The sequence below is a fragment of the Bos indicus x Bos taurus genome, chromosome 20, assembly GCF_003369695.1.
Source record: "Bos indicus x Bos taurus breed Angus x Brahman F1 hybrid chromosome 20, Bos_hybrid_MaternalHap_v2.0, whole genome shotgun sequence".
NCBI lineage: Eukaryota > Metazoa > Chordata > Mammalia > Artiodactyla > Bovidae > Bos > Bos indicus x Bos taurus.
In genome coordinates, this window is record NC_040095.1 from 35,840,516 (window position 1) to 35,857,601 (window position 17,086).

Consider the following 17,086-nt stretch of genomic DNA (forward strand, 5'->3'; position numbering starts at 1 on the left):
CCTCCCACACATCTGTCACTGGGTCGAGCTGATTTCTTCCATTCCCTTCTCTGTGCCTAACCATGATTGCAGCTCTCCTCACTCATCAAAGCATCTAAGTGATTCAGAGGTCTAAATATTAAGAAACAATCCCTATGAAGAATTGTGTAAGAGCAAGTTTCATCTCTTCTGCTCCCAAGAGCAGAAAAGGTGAACCATGAAATGATGAGTATAAAGAGAACAAAATGAATAACAAGGAAATAGGAGGAAACAAAAGGAAAAATAGTAAGAACATCTTTGTATTACTCATGTCAACATATTAATGTTTCAAAATCCACTGAGCCAGAGTGGAATAAGTAGTATATGGTTGTTCACCGGGTGGTTGAGACACACTAGCTGACTGATCGAAGAGATGCTACAGCTGAAACTAGAGCACCATAGTGCCATTTCTTTGGAAAAGTATGTTTTCTTATCATTTGTTTTAGTCTTTCTTCCAGCTCTAGCCGGAGGGGGTAAAACATCGGTGTGCCGATTATAAGTAAATGGATGGTAATGTAGGATGTAGAAAGGCCTCGGAAGAGCAATTAATAGGTAGCAGGTATTTAAGCAGCAAAGTGAATCATTCCTTCTAGAACCAATAAAGTTGCACAAATGAGTGTTGCTCAGCTTTACAGGCATTGCGGCATTAGCAGATCAATGGAGCGATTACCTCAAAGGCACCTAAGTGTAAAATCACACCTGAAATTATGTTCATGCACAAACTGCACATTTAACACGCAGATCTGTCTAGGCAAGGAGGGAAGCAAACGATTTCTTCCTCTTCCTGTTCGTTTTTTCACCTTACATTCTGAAGATTTACAAATCAGTGAAGCTCACCAATTTATAGGCCTGTCCCAAGATCCTGGAGTAATGCCAAGCAAAGCCTCTTTTTTCTCTCCCTCTCCCCCTACCCTCTCTGTTCACAGCAGTGCAAACCTGTCCAAACACAGTTAGGTTATAGGCTCTGCAGGTCTCTTCTTTATCTCAGAACATTCATGTGAAAATTAAGTCACAGGAATTTCTATCAAGGGGACAACTGCCTTAGTATGCACTAATTAATCAATTGCAATTTTGACAAAATTGCTACAAAATAGAGGATTTCTTAAACTTCCTGGAGAATCTCCTAAAATTTTGGGGGAAAAAATCCCAGCATTGTAATATAGAGATCAGCAAACTACATCCCACAGGCCAAATCTGGACAGCCACCTGTTTTTCCAAAACACATGATTGTTGAAATAAATTTCTAGGCCCATGATGAAGCCAGTTCTGCCAGGGTTTCTACATCAGCAACTCCAAACTTAAGGCAACTTTCATATCCTTGAAAATGTTCCACTTGACCAAATATACAGTCTACAGGCACACCTCACTTTATTGTACTCCACAGATACTGTATTTTTTACAAATTGAAGGTTTGTGGCAACCCTATGTCGAGCAAGTCTATTGGCACAATTTTTTCAATAGAATTTGCTTACTTTGTGTCACATTTTGGTAAAGCTTGCTGGTTTGACCTCACCAGAGCACTAAAACTTACTTCATATTGGCAGTAAGGCTGATTCCTAGAGAGATCATACCAGCCATGAGATTTCCTTAAGCCAAAATCTAACCTAGAACAAGGCTGACAGTGAAGAAGCTGCAGAAGAAAAGTTTGAAGATCCAATGACTTCAAGTCCTAGGAGAACAGCTCAGGGCACAGAGTCATAAAGAAAATGCGACACACCAGCTGGTGGTCACCTAGGTCGGTCACACCATCCTTCAGTAACTATGCGTGGAGGAAATGAGTATCAACCTCACCTTCATTTTGAAAAAAGTGGGCAGATGTCATAATGTCTGTTTCACATGTATTTCCTCGAAATAATCTTGAGAAGTAGAAAATATTACCTGCCTCAGACATTACTGTACCCATTTTTAGAGATATGGACACTGAGGCCCAGGGAGATTAAATGACTTTCCAAGAAGGTCTCACAACGAGGTAATGAAAGGACAGCTCCCTGGGCCTCAGACACAGCCACGGCTGCCAGACTCTGCTCTGTGCAAGGGTACAGTGTTTGTGGGCAGTGAGGAGCTTTCAAAGCTTGGTGAGAACTTTTCACAGACACTGACCGCAGGTTGTATGAAAGCTGTAAGAGGGTGATGGATGATAAGTCATGGGAATTGTGGAAAAAGACACCTCCAGTCCCTCCCTGAATGTTCCTCCCACCCCTAGGGGTGCCACGGCCTCTGCCTCTACTGGCTTCCTTGCTACTCATGATTATGGTCAATGCAGGGCACTGCCACCAAACACAAGCCCTTCTAGTGACTGGGGATAATGGACATCTGTTTGTCGCTACATATATGAGAACATGTACCTAGGAGCCCCAGCATGCCGAGCTGGTCTCTGGAAAGAGAGTCAGGCAATTACAAAGGTTCTAATCTCAGAGCAAAACTAGGCAAAAGCCAGAAGACACTTGCATGACAAAAAGGCATAAACTTCCCCAGGGGATGTTCTCAACCCAGGGATCAAACCCAGGTGTCCAGCAGTTGCAGGTGGATTCTTTACCAGCTGAGCCACAGTGGAAGCCCAAGAGTACTGGAGTGGGTAGCCTATCCCTTCTCCAGCGGATCTTCCTGACCCAGGAATTCAACCGGGGTCTCCTGCATTGCAGGCGCATTCTTTACCAACTGAGCTATCAGGAAAGCCCCGCCCCTCCCCCCCCTCCCCCCAAACAGATGCACACCCGGCAACAACTGAGCGGAGAGCAATGTCTGAGTAAGTAGGTCAGTGCGACAGGAAAAGTGAGATGGGTTGGTGGGGAGGCAAGGAACACCATGGAATCAGGTTGACAGTACTGTAGAAAGTTGATTGATTGGGGCCAGGCTAGATTGTTTTGGTTCAGCAGAAGAGGAAGTTTCTGAAACTGGAAGAACATGGATTGTGGGGAGAAGAGTATGGCAAAGATCAAACACCATCATACCTCCCTACACAGTCTCTGAGGATCTGAGACCACAATTACACATGTGAGCACCAAAAGGAAAATGTACTCTAATCTAGCATAGAAATGCTAAAGCTTATTCTAATGATTAAGAAAGAACACAGGAGTGAAGTAAGGACTTGATCTGAGTCATTGCCTTGAACTTAAACTCCCCAGATTTGCTTTCTCCCTTCTTCTCCTCCTTGCCTTCCTTCCTCCTTCCCCTCTTCCTCCTTCCCCTCTTCCTCCTTCCCTCTTCTCCTTCCTTCCCTCACTCACTCACTCTACTTTGTTCTTACTTGTGTCTCACTGCAAATCCAGGAGCTTGACTTTCCCTGTGAACCTTGCCAACGGGGAAACGCATTTTTGGCCTGGTGGGTCTCTAGACCAACTTTCTCCTCACATCTTTTGAATTTCCCAGATGGCAGCAGTAGAAAGCTATCAGTCTCCAAAGTAGTCACAGGCTCTTGGCTTGTGAAGTGGAATTCAGTCATTCACGTACTCAGTCGATGTTGATTGAGAACCTACTTTGTACAGGGTATTGGGAACATGACCTTGAATAAGTCATTGCAACTCCATATGGAGCTTATCCTGGAGGAGGAGACAGGGCATTGCATCGTTTTGGGCGGTGAAAGGGCTGTAGAGAAGCAGGGAATGAGGCTTAGGAAACAGGGTGAGAAGTTTAGAGAAGCTTGTCTGGGGAAGTGACCTTTGAGCTCTGGTCTTAAAGAAGAAAGGGAGGGAGGTCATGGGGACATGGAAAGATTGGGCAGAGATGGTTCCAATCAGAGAAAACAGCAGGTGCATAAGCCCCAAGGCAGAACAAAGTAAAATGACTTTTGCTAGGAACAGAAGAACACCTTTTACTAGGGACTGCCCTGAGGATACCAATTTCACGTCACCAAAAACTTACTGGTTCTTTCTCTGCTTATATCATGAGGATAGGATATGAGAAATTAAATGCTTTAGGGTGGTAGGACCAAGGGAACGTTCCCAGGGAAGGTCGTATAATCCTAGAGTTGGTTACACATGTGAGTGACTTTTCGTTTCATTTGCCATTGGGGAAAAAAAAGAAAACACATGAATTCTGACTTTTGCCATTTCTATTGTTTACAGTTCATACCCTTTATTACTTGTCCCATCCTTCTTAATCCAAGGTAAGCTTGGATCCCAGAGAATAAGTGACCACCAGACAGGGTGAATACTTGTCTTATTACAATGCCACATTTGTGCACCTGTGTCCGTGAGGTTCCATGAGCCCCCTGTTCTGATTGGCTCATTTATAAGATCAACCAAGGGAAAAAGAATGCCATGGAACAACAGGCAAACTGCAACGGCCGGTGGTATTTCTTTCTTGAAGAAAACAGGTATCATAGGCTGGGGTAAAGTGTGAGGAATGGTGATCTTCATCTTCTCTGTATTTCCTTAGAGGAACAGAATTAGGAGCTGACATGTGGAAAAATCTCTGCTGAGAGCATGGACTCAATATGGGTGGCATCTTTTATCATTCAAGGCCTGAAATGATCTAGTTCTCAGTAGAGAATCGGCAATTAAACACCTGGATTTTTCCTTCCTGTTCTACTTGGAAGGTTGTGGAGCTAAGGGGTGGATGCTGAACACACATCACAATTCCCTGGTGAAGCCATCGAAACCCTCCACCTTCCTCATGCAGGCTGAGCACCAGTGAAGGAAAACACTGGTCCTGGCTCTGAGCTACAGGTTCAGAGCACCCAAGATCTGCCAACTGACCCCAGCTAAGCAACTAAGCTGCTAACAGGGTCCTGCACTAATAGGTCCAGAGAAAGTCAACATTTTGCAAGTTAATAGGGGTGATGTGTTATATTTTTTTTAGGAAAGGTGGTGGATGCAGGCATAAAAAAGATCACAGAGGAACCCAACAATGGTTGGGTTGAGGTGTAGAGGTGGTGTAGAGGGGTGGGGATCTAAGGGTTCCCATGGGGTCTTCTGATCCTTGATAGTCAACTTGAACGTCCATTCTGAGGTTCACTGTTCAGGGAGCAAAGTGGGCGTGAGCCAAGAAAAAGTCCATACAGGAAAGATCTAGAGGTGAGGAAAAGCAGGAGCTGTGAGAAAGGGAAGCCCAACATGTGGAAATACTCATCTCACAGATTCCTTTAAGAGGTGTTCAAAATGTTTAATAGCTTCTTGGCTTGGGTCTAACCAATCACAAAGGCTGCCAGCTGTAAACTGCCAGGGCTATACCCATGCTTAACCAGAAGAATTTCAGACCTGTATGAATGTTTTACTCACCTTTTGGTATGTACAATATATCTTACAGGTTTTGAAAAAAAAAATCCTTAGAGGTTTGTTCTGCACTGTCAGAACCTCCTGGTCCACAGATTCTACAAAGACTGTCCCTGTATTTTATTGAATTGCTGACCTTACCTTTCTTATGCTACTCTGCACTAGAAGAATAAGAGCCTTGTTTAGTTTGAATCTCACACAGGGAAGTGGCTTTAGCAGTCAGCGAAACCCAAGTTCAAATCCTGCCTTTGCAATTATTATTCTTGGCTAAATACATAATCTTTCAAAGACTCCATTTTTGAAAATCTACAAAAAGAGATGCTATTCTTCAAGCACAGGATTTTTGCAAGGATTAAAATGGGGTTTCCTAGGTAAGTGCTCCAGATGGCGTCAGCTCTTAGGAGGCTTTCCCAGTGGTACCTCTGATAATCGGAATTTATTGTAATTCCAATAAGGGCTACTTGGTAATTAGGCATTTTTATATATGGAATAGTGGATTTGGAGGTAAAATAATAGTCCAGACAAACAGCAGAATAAGAAGTATGAATGTGCCAGAATACAGGGTTTTCTAAAACATTAAAAGTGATCACGACAAAAATATCACAACTGAAATACCAAGTACAGCACGTTCTTACATATCATGAGACAGGCCACTTAATAAATTCCATTTTTGTTATTCTGATTTGAGTAACCATATTTATGTAAAAACAGTTAAATTGGATTTAAGAATATTTCACAGTTGAGTTTTCACTGAACCAGCCACATTCCCTGCACACAATTCCTTTAAATGATCAAATTTTACTGCACACAGGAGACCGATTGTTGCAAAATGTTATACTTCTGTAAAGCACTTTCACATACCTTATCCCACCTAATTCACAAAGCTGGTATCCACCAACGGGGAAATACTTACCAGAAACTCCAAGACCAGTCTAGTGTTTCAGTTTTAAAAAAAAGGTCAAGAGATGCCCTGCTCCTGCCCCCTCCCCTGACTCCAGTTGTTCTAGCTCACCCTTCTACTTTCTTGTCTCTGTGGAGAAGGAGATACTAGGGGTATGAGGAAGGAAGTGAGCACGGGGCAGCTCACAAAATGGAAGCAGAGGAGTTGGACGCTGGGGAGGGGTGGATGGGCACACAGCACAGAGTGCCTGCTCATACAGCACAGTGCCTGCTCAGTGTAAAGCACAGGCAGGCCCTGAGGCTTGACTCAGCTACTGTGGTCCCAATTTTTGGCCATGCGTCACCAAGTTTAACCAAAGATTACAGCGTAGATCTCATCCAGCAAGAGTGGAAGGTGGCCCTGCTTCAATTTGAAATAAAACTGTTAACATTTCTTCTAGAGAGAAGGAGTTCCATCCTCACCACCTAACTGGGGGGTTTTAGCTTCCAAATTCTAAACAAGAGCAGGGGAACAATTGCTGGGTAACTGCTGTCATAGTGTATGTAGGGTGTGTGTGTGTGTGTGTGTGGTGTGGCCCCACCATATCCCCCAACAATTCAATTTTAAAGAGCCCTCACGTTCAAGATTAAGGTAAGAGCTGTTTGTAGAAGAGCCAGAATTCCAGGGGCTTAGGGAACTTGGTGAATCGCCACCCCTGGAAATAGCATGTGGGCAAGGAAGTCAGTTAGTGGAGTGTTGTGTGGGGAGACAGGAGGAGTTTATTCAGATGAACTAATCAATAAACACAGGGCTCTGTGCTGGCCAGGGGCAAGCCTCTGAAAGTGTTAAGTCAGCTTCTTTTCGGAGAGCACCATTCTTGGGTAAAGAGGACCCAGGGATGGCAATAGGGCTCTTTAGACACAAAAACCTGGAAGAACTTAAACTGGCAAAATTGAAGAAATGTCTTCAGACAAAAGAAGTGCAATAGTTCTCAGATCTCCCCAAGACATTGGGTACAAGTATCTCCCACTTCCAAACGACAAAGGTTTCCAAGCCAGACTGGCACGGTGGACTAAGCAATCAAAATGTAGTTCTTGAATCACGTGGGAGCTTCTTAAACCCCAGACCATAATCAGACTCTGACTTTTCACAGACCCCCCAGATGATGTGATGGACTGGCCCAAGCCTTCCCCAGCCCCCCAGAGAGGTCTAGGATATTCAGGAGCCCAGGCCATTGCGGGGACCCCCAGCTCCACATCAGCCTGCTAGCCAGCTTGAATCTTCCCTGACCATCCTTCAGAGTGACCGATTTTACCTGGGCATCTTTGATTTCCTGGTGAAGACCAACCCTGATGGGTCTGGGATCAGTATTTTTTCTCCTATGATTCAAAGCTAAACCCATCTTTTTACAAGATGAAAAGGAATGGGGCTGGGGAGGCTGCACATCGTCTTGGTATGTAGTCTATTTTGTGCTCATGAAAGAAAACCGACCTCAAACTCCCTAAGGATAATGCAAAAATAAACCTTCTGCTGACCTCCTGTACATAGAAGCAGCCTGGCCCTGTTGAGTGCCTTGCACTTCCAAAGGGGTGAGAAAACCGCAGAATGAAAGGCTGAGAGGACAGCCCCAACGCAGGCAGCCAGCTGTGGGGAGCTAAGAAACCTCAGTCAATCGGGTCCTCACGAGGCAAGCCCAGCAAGGCAGCTATGTCTGTCTGTCTGTCCTTCAGAGGGGCTGCGGTACTCACGGGCAGTTCGGATGGTGCTGCTGGGTTGACTTCGAGGGCTGGAACCATGCGGATTCACGGCCCTCACAGCAAACTGGTAGTTGGTATCAGGATCGAGGCCCTTGATGACCATGGAATCCATCTGGATCTGTTCTCGGATTGAGGTCCAACTCTTGTCGAAATCTGGCCTTTATTGATTAAAAAAAAAAGAAAAGCAGAATGAAAAACAGTAGTTTAGGAATAGCAGAAAAAATGGAAGCTTGCTGGCTATGCAAACTAACAGCGTTTGAACACTGGAAGTAAGACTTATAAAAATAAGTAAACATTTCCTACCAAAAAGTCATCTTGATTTGACATCACAGGTAAAAATTTGCAGGTCCTTGCTGCAAGCAGATCATTTTTAGGGCCAGTGTTCAGTGCTGTTTCAAGATCACTGGCTTCTCCTTGCATGGCCTTGACTGTGGTGAAAAGATTCCCATATAGGAGTTCATTTTCAAGGACTCTGCCTGCCAGATGTCTCATAAATAAGCCTTCCCCTGACAATCCCTGTTCCCAGGGGTCAGGAGAGCACAGATTCTATCTATTCACAATCTGTTCGCAAAATAAACAAATATAAATTTTTAGGGCAACTAGTTGTGTAAACTGCCATGGGAAAACCCAAGAAGACTCTGTTCACAGCCATTCTTACTCTTCACAAAATTGCACAACTGTGCCAACTTGCTGAACGTTCACATGTCCTTCTGAGAACCCTATAGAGAGTGCAGACCTTGACTCAGAGCTTCCACCTAAGGGACAACATACAGGGGTTAAGAGAACAAATTCTGGAGCTAGACTGAGCCATTCAAATCCTGCCTCTATTGGTCACTAGCTGCTATTTCGCCTCTTTAAGTCTCTAGTTTCTCATCTGTAAAATGGGGTGATAAAAGTACCTATTTAAGAGGGCCATCTTAAAGGAGAAATGAGCTCTTTATCCTCAGCAACAGTGCCAGGCATTGTAACCGAGCAGGACCCTATGGGACCTTCCCAGTACAAGACCCCCAGTTCCCAATGTTCTCAGCCTGCCTTCTGGCTGTAGAAAAACTCTGTGTGTGTGTGTTCAATTGCTAAGTTGTGTCTGGTTCTTGGTAACTCCAAGGACTGTAGCCCACCATGCTCCTCTGTCCATGGAATTTTCCAGACAAGAATACTGGAGTGAGTTGCCATTTCCTCCTCCAGGGGATCTCCCTGACCCGAGGATTGAACCCGCGTCTCCTGCCTAAATCTCCTGCATTGGCAGACAGATTGTTTACCACTTGAGACACCTGGGAAACCCAGAAAAATTTTAGTCAAAGAATAAATGTAATCAGAGAAGTGAGAAAATGCAGAAAGAAAGAAAAAAAGAACAAAAAACAAGATAAAATAACAGTAGCTAAGCCCTTAAAAAAAGCCAAGGAATTTTAGTTCCCTCTCAAGGGCTTCCCTGGTGGCTCAGCTGGTAAAGAATCCACCTGCAATGTCGGAGAGTTGGGTTGATTCCTGGGTTGAAAAGATCACCTGGAGAAGGGAACAGCTATCCACTCCAGTATTCTGGCCTGAAGAATTCCATGGACCATATAGTCCATGGGGTTGCAAAGAGCTGGACATAACTGAGCAACTTTCACTTCACTTCACTCCAGGGGCTGTAGATAATATCCTGAGCCATGTCCTTTGAGCTGCTTTGCAGCAACTGAAACCTCCACCAGACGAAGATGTTAACTGTATGCTGCCCAAAAGCACACAGATCCCAGACCATTTGGAACCAGAAGGTTGATAATATTGACTCCTGATTACCTCACCACCAACCAATCAGAAGAATGTCCAGGAGCTGGTCACCCGTTCCCACACATGTTTAAAAACCTTTTCCTGATAGTCTTCAGGACTTTTAAACACTAGCTACCCTGGACGCCTTGATTTGCTCCTGAAACAAACATTGCACTTCCCTTCACCACAACCCAGTATCAGTGGATTGGCTTTACTGAGCCAACAAGAGGACCCAAGTGTGGTTTGGTAACATCATCACATAGTAAACACTCAGCACGGATTAGCATTATGTAAGGGATGTACCCAGCTCACAGAGCTGACAGGCAACCCTGGGCCACCTGCTTACTCTATATACCTGTGAACTTCAATGCAGCAGCACTAGCCTAGGTGGCTAATCAGTACTTGAAATGTAGCTCATCTGAATTGGGAAATGCTATGAGTGTGAAATGGACAATGGATTTTTTTAAGTGTAAAATATTTCATTAATATTTATATAGATAATGTGTTGAAATGATAATATTTTAGATTCAGTGGGTTAAAAAATACATTATTGAAATTAATTTCCTTTGTTTCTTATTACTTTTTAAATGACCATATTAAAAAACTTAAAATTCCATATAGGCTTGCACTTTCTAACGGACAGTGCTGTTCTATATGGACTTCCTAGTTGGAGGGCGAAAGGAGAGCTTTTCAGCTGGTGAGAACTGCAAAATAAAATTTGGGAATATTTGCACATGGTTGAGGGACAGTGCAAATGGCCTAACTGGAATAGAGGATTTTTATTAATAACTAAAAATAACTATCATTTATCATGTTCTTGTGAAGTATCATGTATTTTTCTAATAGTTTAACTCATTTACTTCTCAAAAGTATCCTATGAAGTAGGTGTTAAAATTAAACACCTCCACTTTCTTTGAAGAGGAAATTAAGGCACAGAATGGGTAAGTAACTGGCCTGAGGTCACACAGCTGAAAAACGTGAGGCCTACTTGGGTTGATGGGAGAAGATTAGACTAAGATCTTTGATATTGAATGAAAAATGGGGTGATAGTTGTTGCAGGGGTTGGTCTCCATCTTAGTTTGCTTCCTGACCAACTTCTCAGCTCTTCAATCGTTAAACACTTCTGCTCACAGATATCTAGAGGAATGTGTGTGTGCGTGCACACACATGTGCGTGGTCATGCTCAGCTGTGTCCCACTCTTTGCGACCCCATGGACTGTAGCCCACCAGGCTCCTATGTCCATGGGACTTTTCAGGCAAGAATGCTGGAGTGGGTTGCCATTTCCTTCTCAAGGGGATCTTCCCAACCCAGGGATCGAACCCGCATCGGAATACTCATCTCCTGTGTCTCCTGCATTGGCAAGCAGATTCTTTACCACTGCACCACTTGGAAAGTCCCATTTACAGGACAGCAGGAAGCAAAAAGATTGACATCTGTCCTTTACGAACAACTTAATAGGCAAGCAAATAAACACTCATTTTGCTGAAAGGAGATGCGTGGACGGTGCATGGATTTCTCTAACATGCGCTCTCCTTGCTTTTCATTAGCAAGAATTGATGAGAGACAGTCCTAAAGAGAGAGGAGTCCTAAAGCCTGGTAAAAGTTGATTCCATGGGCTAACTGTGCTGATGAGGAGTTAATGGGACTCATATCTCACAAGAATTCATGTGTTTGGAGAAGCAGAGGTCACGGGGATGGCCACTGGAGGAAGTAGGGCTCATTTCTCTTTGGACTTTCCTTTCCCTAAAGATGGACTTCTCATGTAAACAAACTGCCATTGAAGAGAAAACGTTAGTGACTGGAAGGAAACACATTTACAAACTCTAATTAAAACAAAATCACTTCGCAGAGGAAAGTCATAGGGGATGCCCAACAGTAAAGTCAGGAAAGATGTGATCTTTAGATAAAACTCTCCTGTTATCCTTTGCTAAGCTTCCCTTGTGACATTTATAGAGGAAAGGACCTGCAGCTGCGCTCAAAATGTGTCACTGTCCACCCAGGGCTACCTGCAAATATCTGCAACAATCTTCATTGTTCAACAGTTTCCCAGCTCCCCCAGCAAGAGACTATTTTGTATTTGTTCATTTAATGCAAGAAAGAAAGTCATATTTTCAGTGAATAAGAGATTGACATTATTAACATTTCATCTCATTGTATACACTGAGAGCAAAGCTCACGTAGATTGAACAGCAGTTCAAAACATTTTGCCTCTGACTTTGTCATGAGTTTTGCATTTAAATGTTTGTAGAGTCTCTAGGCATACAAAAGTGCAAAGGTGAGGCTGAGAGAGAGAGAATCAGGTTAAAGTATTGTCTTAGTGCATCCTCAAATAATAGCTTTATCTTTTTTCCACTAAGTAAAATCATTGTATTCTAACTACAAAGTTGCCAGTTGAATCACTATAGCAACGATAGCCTGCCAATTTCCCCAATCGGGAAAAGGCTAGAGGGGAAGATGTAGACTAAGACAAGTGCTGCCATCCCAGGTAAAGATGGTTGGCCATGAGCAAAGCAGGCACTTAGACACTTGCCCAAAGAGTGGGAAGGGTTGGGTTGTGCATCCTATATCTCAGGAGACCAGTAGGACAACTTTGGAAGGTGGTTGGGCAGCGGAAGTCAGAGGGAACAGATACAAGTCTGTCAGCAGCGACTATTCAAAACCCAGTTAGCTGATTCAAGTAATCGAGACTCACTCGCTGTTTGGGTAGGAAGAAGCATCGCCATTGGCTCTGCTAGCATCAGCCTGGTTATCAGGAATCTTAGAGACTGCTTGGTCCCAGTGCTTAAGGGTTCTCAAAGATTACATGCAAGATTCTATGTGTGAACATCATTTCATTTTCCTAAGTAAAGGGTCCTCAGTTTCTTATCAGATTCTCAAGTATAATCATGATCCCCAAAATTTTAGAAGCCACTGTCTAGTCCAGTCTCTCATTCTACCCGTGTGGATACTGATGGAAAATAATTTATCCAAGGTCATAAAACCACAGGGTGGTATATATTTCTGTTTTATTTCCTTTCTTTGGCATTTTGACCACCTTGACTATTGCCAAGTTCACCCTTAGTGGGCAATCACTTTTCTTGGGATCATCAAACCCAGTGGGTGGCTGCCTTGGGCTACTCACTTGGCAAGTGATTAATGATTATCAGCCATGCATCCATCAAGGAAGCTATATTCTGGGAGGCTCTAAGGAACTATAAACACAGTTCCATTTTCAGAGTTTCTAATCTAATTGGCAGATAATACATTTAAGGACCAGCAGGAAGCCAGCACAAAGTCACCTATTTTGAGAGCTGTATTTTTGAATGGGTCAATGTGAACTGACATCCTGGGGAAACAATACAAGACTAGGAAGAATTTAAGCTAGATTTCAAATATATTTGGGTTCTGGTAACTGAAAAGGAATAGAACATCTCTGGGTGCAGTAATAGTTCTATGTATGGTGTGGATAAAATTAGCACCAGCTACATGAAAATACACTGTGGGATATTCAAGGACAATAAATAATATGGGTCCCTAGTATGAGTGATCAATTAACCTATATGAAAGATGGGTACAATATATAAAAACATTAGCCGTAAGTAAGTAGGTAAGTGAACATATGGCACCTCTCTGCATATCTCACATAGTCAAAGCTTTCCTTATCAGTCTACCAATCTGTCAGGCTACCCAATGATCCTCACTTGCTCCCATTAATCTAGCTACCCACTGCGTTTATTCCCAAATTTATTTATGACTTTTGTGTTTGTTATTGTAATTATGTTGCTTAATGCAACATTATATAAACTAGTGAATGTGAGTAAAAAATATAGGTAATAGCTATGTTAATGCTTTTGAAAGACTTGGTAAAGCTGAGTCACTAAAATACAACTGCCTTTGAACTCAGTGAAAGCAAGACAACTGTAAAACAGTGAAAAGATTATAAAATTCCAGAAGAATCTGCAATCAGGTAACTTTGGAAGTGACTCTAAAATTTTAACTTGAAAATAATGTAAGTAGAAATTGTAGATGATACCTTATAAGTATGGTTAAAATGTCTATATTATCAAAAGTAATCTACACATTCAATGCTGCTGCTGCTGCTGCTAAGTCGCTTCAGTCGTGTCCGACTCTGCGCGACCCCATAGACGGCACCCCACCAGGCTCCTCTGTCCCTGGGATTCTCCAGGCAAGAATACTGGAGTGGATTGCCATTTCCTTCTCCAATGCATGCATGCAAGCTAAGTTGCTTCAGTCAGGTCTGACTCTGTGCGACCCTATGGACAGCAGCCCACCAGCCTCCTCTGTCCACAGGATTCTCCAGGCAAGAATACTGGAGTGGGACACATTCAACGCAATCCCTATTAAAATTCCAATGCCATTTTCACAGAAATAGAAAAAAAAAATAGCAGCAAACCAAATTTGATAGCACATTAAAAGGATCTTACATGATCGAGGTGAATTTATCCCTGGGATGAAAGAGTGGTTCATTGTAAGCAAATCAGGAAGTCTGATACACCACATATTAAAAAGCAGAGACATTACTTTGTCAACAAAAGGTCTGTCTAGTCAAGGCTATGATTTTTCCAGTAGTCATGTATGGATGGTGAGAGCTGGACTATAAAGAAAGCTGAGTGCAGAAGAATTGATGTTTTTGAACTGTGGTGTTGGAGAAGACTCTTGAGAGTCCCTTGGACTGCAAGGAGATCCAACCAGTCCATCCTAAAGGAAATCAGTCCTGGGTGTTCATTGGAAGGACTGATGTTAAAGCTGAAACTCCAATATTTTGGCCACCTGATGCGAAGAGCTGACTCATTTGAAAAGACCCTGATGTTGGGAAAGATTGAAGGCGGGAGGAGACGGGGACAACAGAGGATGAGATGGTTGGATGGCATCACCGACTCAATGGACATGAGTTTGGGTAAACTCTGGGAGTTGGTGATGGACAGGGAGGCCTGATGTGCTGCAGTTCATGGGGTCACAAAGAGTCGGACACGACTGAGCAACTGAACTGAACTAACACACCACGTTAACAGAACAAAGGAGAAAAACAGATGACCGTCTCAATAAATGCAGAGAAAGCATTTGACAAAATTCTACATGCTTCATGGTAAAAACTCTCAACAAGTTATGTACAGAAGGAATTTACCTCAACATAATAAGGGCCATGGGTTTCCCTAGTGGCTCAGTGGTAAAGAATCCGTCTGCCAATGCAGGAGATATAGGCTCAATCCCTGGGTGGGGAAGATCCCCTGAAAGGCATGGCAACCTACTCCAGTATTCTTGCCTGGGAAATCCCATGGACAGAGGAGCCTGGTAGGCTACAGTCCATAGGGTCACAAAGAGTCAGACACGACTCAGTGACTACAACAACAATAAAGGCCATACGTGACAAACCCATGGCTAACGTCATACTCAGCCGTCAAAAGCTAAACAATTTTCGTCTAAGATCAGGCTGAACAAAGGTGCCCACCCTGACCATTTCTATGAAACTAGTACTAGAAGTTCTAACCAGGGCAGTTACACAAGAAAAAGAAATAAAAGCCTTCCAATTGGAAAGGAAGAAGCTAAATTGTCTCTGTTTACAGATGACATGGTATCATACAAAGGAAACCTTAAACATTTCACCCAGAACAATTAACAAATTCAGTAAAGTTGCAAGATACAAAAAAATACAAAAATCAGTTCTGTTTCTATACACTAACCAACTATCTGAAAAAGAAGAGCTTTAGGAAATGTAAATAGTTGCTTGGAACATGGCCTCATAAGACATTCACGACGAAACAAAAATTCAAGACGATCTCGTATGCAGAAACAAAAGTGCAAAGCCACCTCAAATGACAAATGTAAAATCTTACATTCAGGTTTTTCTTTTTAGAAAGCAAATGGCAGAGATATATGGTGGAGAAAACCCAGTGTGACAAAGATCTATGGGGAAGCAGGGGATACTGATCACAAACTCAATATGAGTTCTCTGGACAACCTGCTGTTGAAAAGGTCCAGTGTTCATATTCTGGGAAAAAATGGCTTTCTAGGTTGATCACTTGGCAGAAGTGCTCTAGATCCATCTCCACTGAGGCAGAGTGCAAAGGACTGGTTATTGTCTGGCTTGAGTCAGAGAGAATACAGTGAACATAGGCTAGTGTCTTTAGATGAGAGATAAGATGGTCAAATGGAGATGGTGAAAATGCCTTCAGTGTTTTTCATATCAGAATAGGAGACCCAATAATTCCTTACAAGGAGACCAATGGCGGTGCATTATAAAGAAGACCCCTAGACGGCAATTAAGAATGGTTGACAACGAAGTCAACCGCGTAGAGGGCTGAGCTCTGCACTGGTGGCTGTCTTGAAGCAGAGGTTGGGTGACCATCAGTCAGAAATGTAACCAGCTACTTTCTGAACACAGTCAGAGGTTGGACTTCATTCAACATTTCTGACCTCAACTCACAGTAAGAAATACATTTTTGCAAAGCAAACCAATATACCTATTCATATACGTATACTATATGACTTATATGTGAGTACAAAGCTGAAAGGAAAATTTTAAGAAAAATTACTTATCCTTACTGTTATTCACTTTACTATTTTCTCTTCTTTTCTTTTCTCTCTTTTTTTAATGTTGGTAAGATCCCACTAAGGGCTTCCCAGGTGGAGCTAGTGGTAAAGAACTTGCCTTTCAACGCAGAAGATGTAAGAGACCTGGGTTCAATCCATGGGTAGGGGTGATCCCTGGAGGAGGGCACAACAACCCCTCCAGTATTTGCCTGGAGAATCCAATGGACAGAGGAGCCTGGCAGGTTACAGTCAATGGTGTCACACAGAGTCGGACACGACTGCAGAAACTTAGCGCAGTACAGCACGCATGCTCTAGATACAGCACTCTTTACGGCACTGCTTTTCAACATTTTTGAATGATCCACAATGAGACACACTGAACACTGTGAAACAAACACAACTGAAACACGTTTCACAAAATAATTCTTACTTTTATTATGTGCGATGCCCTCTGATATTTTCTTTTCTGTTCCACTTTACTTTCGAAAAACTGTTGGTCAGGACACCTTCAACTGATTTCTCTGCCTTCTAATGAGTCCATGGGTTGAGAACCCCTTCTCCAGAAAGTTTGAGCTGAGGTGAGGAGTGACATTCAAGCATGCTACAGACATTAACTAGGAAACAGGACTAGGGATGGCTAAATGCTAAGAAATGCTTAGGCTAAGTGCTAAGAAAATTCTTTTGAGAGTGGAATTTGTTGGAGCAGAAAACAGCCCTCTAGGGGATTCATAGACCATCCAGAGTGGCCTTGACGGTGGAGGCCACCCTTCGGGGCCTGAGATAGAGTGGACCAAAAGCCTAATTAGAGTACAATCCAAGATACACGTGTCCTCCTTCCCTCAATATGGGACCTAGAATTCCATGATTTAATGTTTACTGGAGGACCCTGGATTATTTGGAAGCTCCTTCCTTCAATATTTTCTTTCATGTTATTCCT

The 17,086-nt window shown here is 43.0% G+C and overlaps 1 protein-coding gene across 1 annotated transcript in view; it reads right to left on the reverse strand.

Annotated features, from left to right (window-relative positions):
• EGFLAM (EGF like, fibronectin type III and laminin G domains) overlaps positions 1-17,086 on the reverse strand; it is a 193,776-nt gene that overhangs the window by 83,436 nt on the left and 93,254 nt on the right. Inside the window, exon 7 of the mRNA XM_027520064.1 lies at positions 7,860-8,026. Coding sequence (XP_027375865.1) covers positions 7,860-8,026 — 167 coding nt within the window. The remainder of the gene's footprint in view (positions 1-7,859; positions 8,027-17,086) is intronic.